This window comes from Myotis davidii, unplaced genomic scaffold (assembly GCF_000327345.1).
Source record: "Myotis davidii unplaced genomic scaffold, ASM32734v1 scaffold461, whole genome shotgun sequence".
NCBI classification, from domain to species: domain Eukaryota; kingdom Metazoa; phylum Chordata; class Mammalia; order Chiroptera; family Vespertilionidae; genus Myotis; species Myotis davidii.
This window is the reverse complement of record NW_006295825.1, coordinates 745,481-746,065: the sequence shown is the minus strand read 5'-3', so window position 1 is coordinate 746,065 and position 585 is coordinate 745,481. Positions and strand designations below refer to the sequence as shown.

General features: G+C 35.4%; 1 protein-coding gene across 3 annotated transcripts in view; it reads right to left on the bottom strand.

The window, feature by feature from the left end:
- Nucleotides 1–24: 24 nt before the first annotated feature.
- TIPIN (TIMELESS interacting protein) overlaps nt 25–585 on the bottom strand; it is a 14,016-nt gene continuing 13,455 nt past the window's right edge. For all 3 annotated transcript variants that reach the window (XM_006770757.2, XM_006770759.2, XM_006770758.2), the window contains exon 8: nt 25–281. In XM_006770757.2, coding sequence (XP_006770820.1) covers nt 91–281 — 191 coding nt within the window. In that variant the 3' untranslated portion in view covers nt 25–90. The remainder of the gene's footprint in view (nt 282–585) is intronic.

The window sequence follows — 585 nt, the reverse complement described above, 5'->3', positions numbered from 1 at the left end:
TGTGAGGAAATCAAATTAATTTCCTCTTAGTTGAGGCCTCTTCAACCTCAGTAACTTTTCAGAATGAAGCATAAAGTTAATGCTGTACATTTAAAAGGATTGGTCCAGTTGAGTTTTCTCTATTTTTAATTCCTCCTCTTCATTTACAGTATTGGCAGCAGCATCATTATGCAGATTATCTAGACTGTCTTCCTCAAGTTCATCTGACTTCTCCTTGTTTTGATCCTCACCCGTATTAACATCTTCAACTGTCTGTGCCCCGGATGTGTTCATTAACAAGTCTGAAAGAGACATCATTGTTACACATTATTTAAGCACCTCACCCAATCTTACCTAACACAAATTTCTTCACAAGCTTAGATCAATAGAAATGATAAATATGACCATTTTAGTTCATGTTAATTATGATTACTTCCAAATAAAGCCATTTTTATACATGTGAAAAGTTCATTCAAAAATACAAGAGGTCTTGGTCCTGGCTGGGTGGTTCAGTTGGTTAGAACATCTTCCTAATACGCCAATGTTGTGGTTCTATTACCAAGGCTGCTATCATGCACATACAAGGAAAAATCAATGAAAGAATAA